This window comes from Propithecus coquereli, unplaced genomic scaffold (genome assembly GCF_000956105.1).
Source record: "Propithecus coquereli isolate 6110/MARCELLA unplaced genomic scaffold, Pcoq_1.0 Scaffold289, whole genome shotgun sequence".
Lineage (NCBI taxonomy): Eukaryota > Metazoa > Chordata > Mammalia > Primates > Indriidae > Propithecus > Propithecus coquereli.
This window is the reverse complement of record NW_012148496.1, coordinates 796,922-800,484: the sequence shown is the minus strand read 5'-3', so window position 1 is coordinate 800,484 and position 3,563 is coordinate 796,922. Positions and strand designations below refer to the sequence as shown.

Here is a 3,563-nt window from a genome sequence, read left to right as displayed (position 1 = left end):
GTACCATAGACCAAGACTAGCCAGCAGCACTACTCTTAGTTTACTAAATGATTTCTATCCATGGAATAAAAAAACACTGTCCCATTCATCCTGGTCTGAGAAATTATGAAAGAAAAACAGTTTATTCACCTTCTGGTATCTAGCCCTGTGTCATATAGTTACATTTTGGGTGAGCATTAGACAAAGGGAAATATACCCAAATCCGAATAACCTCCAAGTGGGTCATTGGAAGTACCCGGGGGTTCATTCTTCTCTCCCCATCAATAAAAACCACATCCATCTAGCCAAAACCCATCAGGGACAGCCTGAAGCAGGAGGGCAGAGGGTTGTTGGGACTGGCAAGGCCAAAAAGAAATATATATAACAAATATGCTTAAATCTTTTTGTAACATTTTGTGTTTTTTCTTCTTTTCATAGCACCATCTGTTTCTGTAGTATCCCCCAACACGGATGAGTTTTTAGATCTTCTTGCCAGCTCACAGAGCCGCCGTCTGGATGACCAGAGGGCCAGTTTTAATAATTTGCCAGGTCTTCGTCTAACACAAAACAACAATCAGTCAGTACTCAGCCACCTAATGACGAATGACAACAAAGAGCCTGATGAAGACTTCTTTGACATCCTTATAAAATGTCAAGTATGTCTGCATTTTTTTTTATTCTTTATATAGCTCAGATACCATTAAGAGCATTGACAGTGTTATAATTCTCATTCAGGAAGGCGTCATTTTGGATTAAGGAGTTGTTGTCTGTCGTCCAATAAAAAAATTACTGAACACTGGTTATGTTCCAAGTACTATTCTAGGCATTGAGGATACACTCGCTTTTTAAAGGATCCTGCCTTTCAGTAGCAGAGGCAGTGAATAGGTGTATAGAGAGAGGGTGTGTGTAGGTCAGATAATTATACTTGCTATGAAGAAAGAGGATAAGGGGTAGTGGGTAACCAGGGGTGGTGGTGGCTGGGGGAGTATATGTTTTAGTTAGGGTGTCATTTGAACAGAGACCTGAATGAAGTAAAACAGTCAGCCATGTGAGTACTTAAAGAAAGAGCTTTCCATGCAGAGACAAGTCTCCTCTTGGACATAAAAGCTTAACAGGTTCAAGGAATGGCAAGTGTGACTGGCATGGAATGAGTAAGGGGAAGGGGAGAGTGGCACAAAGGATAGAGAAGTAATCAGGGCCTAGATCATACAGGCTCTTATAGGCCATGATGTAGTCTTGTGTTCTAAATGTGTTAGGAAGATACTAGAGGATCCTGAAAGATCATCCTGGCTCCTGATGGAAGAATGTAGAGTGGCAAGGATTTATTATAAAAACTAGCTAGGAAGCTGGTGTGTAATCTAGGCAAAAGATATTGGTGACTTGGCTGGGCATGGTGGCTCATGCCTGCAATCCCAGCACTTTGGGAGGATCACTTGGAGACCAGCCTGAGCAACACAGTGACACCTCATCTCTACAAAAAATAAAACTAGCTGGGCATAGTGGTGTGCACCAGTAGTCCCAGCTACTCAGGAGGCTGAGGCAGGAGGATTGTTTGAGGCCAGGTGTTCAAGGTTACAGTGAGCTATGATCACACCAGTGCAACAGAATAATACCTTGTCTCGTAAAAAAAAAAAAGTGACTTGGACTAGGGTGGGGGTGGTAGTAGTAGTGATAAGTAGTTGGAATAGGGATATATTATTCTATCAGTTATATATTAGAGGGAGGGTATCAGGGAAAGATAAGGATGACTTACACCTTTTTTGTTTGAATAACTAGGGCAATGAATGGTTCCATTTACTGAAATGGAGATGACTAGAGAAGCAGGTTTGGGGAGAAAAAGCAAGAGTTCTGTTTTAGATGTGTTAAATTTGGTATATTCAATTAGACAATGAAGTTGAGTTTTCCTTCATAGCTCACTGCAGCCTCCAACACTGGTCTCAAGCAAGGTGATATTCCTGCCTCAGCCTCCCAAGTAGCTAAGACTAAAGGTGCTTGCAACCATGCCCTGCTATTTTTTTTTTGTAGAGATGGGGTCTTTGTTGCCCAGGCTGGTCTCAAACCCTTGGACTCGAGTGATCCTTCTTCCTTGGCCTCTCAAAGTGCTGGGATTATAGGTGTGAGCCACCACACCCATCCTGAAGTAGAGATGTTGAATGGGCAATTTGATGTAAAATCTAGGGCCCAAAGAAGAAAGTAAATTTGGGAGTCATCAGCATATAGCTGGTATTAAAGCCCTGGGAAGAGATTATCTAAAGACTAGCATGGGAATAGGTCCAAGACTAAGCCCTGAACATTTCAAAATCTTCAGTTAGGTACTCCGATGGCACAGGCAGGTGCCAGCTGGGGCAGAACCTGTTGCTGAAGCTGCTTCATGGCTTCTGGTTCCTGATGCTGCCCAGGCTCTGCCCTTCTGCCGTCAGCAGTTGTAGAATTAGAAGTTGCCAAAGTCAACTATGACACAAGTTTAGAAGCTACTCAAAAGTAACTGTCGGTGAGGGAAGATGGTGGACTAGAAGCAGACCATTACCTGCCACTCTCAAGCGGAGGATCAAAAATTGCAGGCGGATGCCTACCTACGGATGGCTCTTCTTGGAAAGAAGAACACTGAATGTCCCCTGCCACTTCTCCAGAGCTTTCCAGAGTGAAGGGGAAGGGACAATTCATGCGGCAAGATAGAAGGGATCTGCGGGGAGACATACACACTCGGGAAAGGTCAGGATGAGGCCTGGGATTCCACACTGACTCTGCAGGCATTGCGGCCCGACCTGTCATAACCAGCTGCTTGAGGCAGAGAGATGAATTTGAATCAAACTGGTATCTTTCTAGGAGTATGGGATGTGGGATATATGCCAGGAAGTGATTTTAATAATGGACTTTGGAATCTAGGCTCTAAGAGAGGGGAAGTAAGGAAATGAAAGGAAGGTGTGAAAGTAAATAGTAGTAGTGGTCCCAGTGGATTAAAGAAATACTAAAGATACATACCTAATAGCAAACCACCAAAATATATGAAGCAAAAATTCATAGCACTGAAAGGAAAAATGGAGAGTTGACAATAATTGTTGGAGAATTCAATATCTCACAGTCAATAATGGATAGGACCAGACAGAAGATAAGGACTGGCCCACCACAGTAAACCAACTATCTTTAACAGGCACAGACAGAACACACTGCCCAACAACAGCATGCTCACTCTTCTTAAGTGCACATGGAGCATTTTTCAGGACAAGACTATATGTTAGGCCACAAATTAAGTCTCAATAGATTTAAAAAGATATCATATAAAGTACCTTCTCTGACCACATGATGAGATTGGAAGAAATAACAGAAGGAAGACTGGAAAATTCACAAGTTTGTGGCAATTAAGCAATAAGACTCTTAAATGACCCATCAGTCAAAGAGACAAATGAAAACAAAAACACAGTATACTAAAATTTACAGGACATAGCGAAGGCAGTGCCAAGGGGGAAATTTATAGCTGTAAATGCTTGCTTTAAAAAAAGATGACAAGTCAACCTAACTTTATAACTTAAGGAACAAGAAAAAGAAAAATGAAACCCAAAACTACCAAAAGGAAAAAAATAAGG

At 42.0% G+C, this 3,563-nt stretch overlaps 1 protein-coding gene across 1 annotated transcript in view; it reads left to right on the top strand.

Moving 5' to 3' along the window:
* GPSM2 (G-protein signaling modulator 2) overlaps nt 1–3,563 on the top strand; it is a 70,035-nt gene that overhangs the window by 63,252 nt on the left and 3,220 nt on the right. Inside the window, exon 9 of the mRNA XM_012648500.1 lies at nt 418–635. Coding sequence (XP_012503954.1) covers nt 418–635 — 218 coding nt within the window. The remainder of the gene's footprint in view (nt 1–417; nt 636–3,563) is intronic.